The sequence below is a fragment of the Mytilus trossulus genome, chromosome 7, assembly GCF_036588685.1.
Source record: "Mytilus trossulus isolate FHL-02 chromosome 7, PNRI_Mtr1.1.1.hap1, whole genome shotgun sequence".
In the NCBI taxonomy this organism is placed as follows: Eukaryota; Metazoa; Mollusca; class Bivalvia; order Mytilida; family Mytilidae; genus Mytilus; species Mytilus trossulus.
In genome coordinates, this window is record NC_086379.1 from 55,431,173 (window position 1) to 55,432,900 (window position 1,728).

Consider the following 1,728-nt stretch of genomic DNA (forward strand, 5'->3'; position numbering starts at 1 on the left):
ATGGCAGGAATCTCGTCAGGTATATCAAAGCCTTTATCGTCGGGTTTGTTTCCATTCTTCACAATATTATTTTATTCCTTCATTTTCAATTATGAATTTTGGGAATACATTTTTTTATCATTTTTATCAAATTTGTTATCATTATCATTGCAGGTTATTCTGATGACTCGTGTATCTCGCTTGAAAACTTGGAAGATGAGATTCGCATAGTATTGATAGGGAAAACTGGAGTAGGTAAAAGTGAAACTGGCAATACGATCCTAGGGAAGGAAACGTTTACGTCGAAACATGCAGCGACATCTGTAACAAAAAAATGCAAACAAGGTAATGCTTTTCGGGAAAATAAGAAAATAATTGTTGTCGATACTCCTGGTCTCTGTGACACGATAAAAGCTAAGAAAGACACATTACAAGAAGTGGCAAAATGTATTGGGATAACATCGCCTGGTCCGCACTGTTTTTTGCTTGTCATTAAGGCTGACAGATTTACCCCTGAAGATCAAGAAGCTGTACAGACTGTATTTAAGTTATTCGGAAATGATGTACACAAATATGTTATCATTATTTTTACGAAAATTGATCCAATTAAAATGAAAGGGATTTCAAAGCTTAACGACAAGCTTGCCGAATACTTGAAAGAGGTACCGCCAGAATTAGAGTCACTTTTACAGCTTTGTGAAAATAGATATATTGCATTCAACAATTCAGCACCCAAGGCAAAAAGAAAGAAACAATTCAAAATGTTATTTCAACTTATTCAGGTAACAGTGGCAAAGAATAACGGCATTTACTATACAAGTGAAATGTTTGAAGCGGCAGAAAATATAATAAAGATGGAAATAGAAGAAGAAATGCGAAAAGAAAAACAGAAAGCTCTGGTGGAAGAAGAAAAGTTGCGACAGGAAATATCGATCGAAAAAGAGAAAGAGGCAATCGTGAAGTTAGAAGAAGAACGATCAAAATTAGGTGAAGCTATGAAAGAGAAAGTACTCCAGCTAGAGCAACAATCCAAAGAAATGGAACAAAAAATCAGACGAGAAATGACCGATGCAAAAGATTATGAGATCAAACAAAGGCTTGATGAAGAGCGCATAAAACTAGAGATTGAAAAAGAAAAAATGAAAGTGGACATGATTAACAGGGAACAACGTTACACTCTTCGAAAATCTGTCAGGGAAAAAATAGAGGAAGAAGAGGAGGAATCTACTGGTAGAAAAGTAATAGATGGTGCTACAAAGGTTTTTTCTGAAATAGGAAACTTTGCCATCAATGCGGCTCCATTTGCATTGGAGGCTATAAAAATTATAGTAAATAAAGAGAAATGAACTTGTAATCCTACATGTTTTCCAGATAATGAACATAATGCCGGTCTTAAATCCTTTCTTTCCACAACTTGGCGAAAACTTGTCAAATCGTTTTCTACAAAAGCAAGATACAAGAAACGCTATTTAAAATCATTTCGGTCAGGTTTAGTTGTTCTTCACTTGCATACTTATAGTATTAAATAATAATTCCACATTTTTGGTTACCCTGAATGTTCCTTATAGAATATTGTTTTAAAAATTTTACTTTTAGATTTGATCTATAAAGAACCATGAACACTGTTAATAAAAACTAAGAAAAACATGGTAACTATAAAACTACAGATTTTTGCATAAATTTAAAAAAAAAGTTAAACCGGAAGAGCTTAACTAACAGGATAATAATTTTCAGCAGGTCATGTTATAT

At 33.4% G+C, this 1,728-nt stretch overlaps 1 protein-coding gene across 1 annotated transcript; it reads left to right on the forward strand.

Moving 5' to 3' along the window:
* On the forward strand, positions 1–1,325 carry LOC134726534 (GTPase IMAP family member 4-like). Its single transcript, XM_063590940.1, has 2 exons — positions 1–19; positions 154–1,325. The coding sequence occupies exons 1-2, from the start codon at positions 1–3 to the stop codon at positions 1,323–1,325; spliced, it is 1,191 nt and encodes a 396-aa protein (XP_063447010.1).
* The last annotated feature ends 403 nt before the right edge of the window (positions 1,326–1,728 follow it).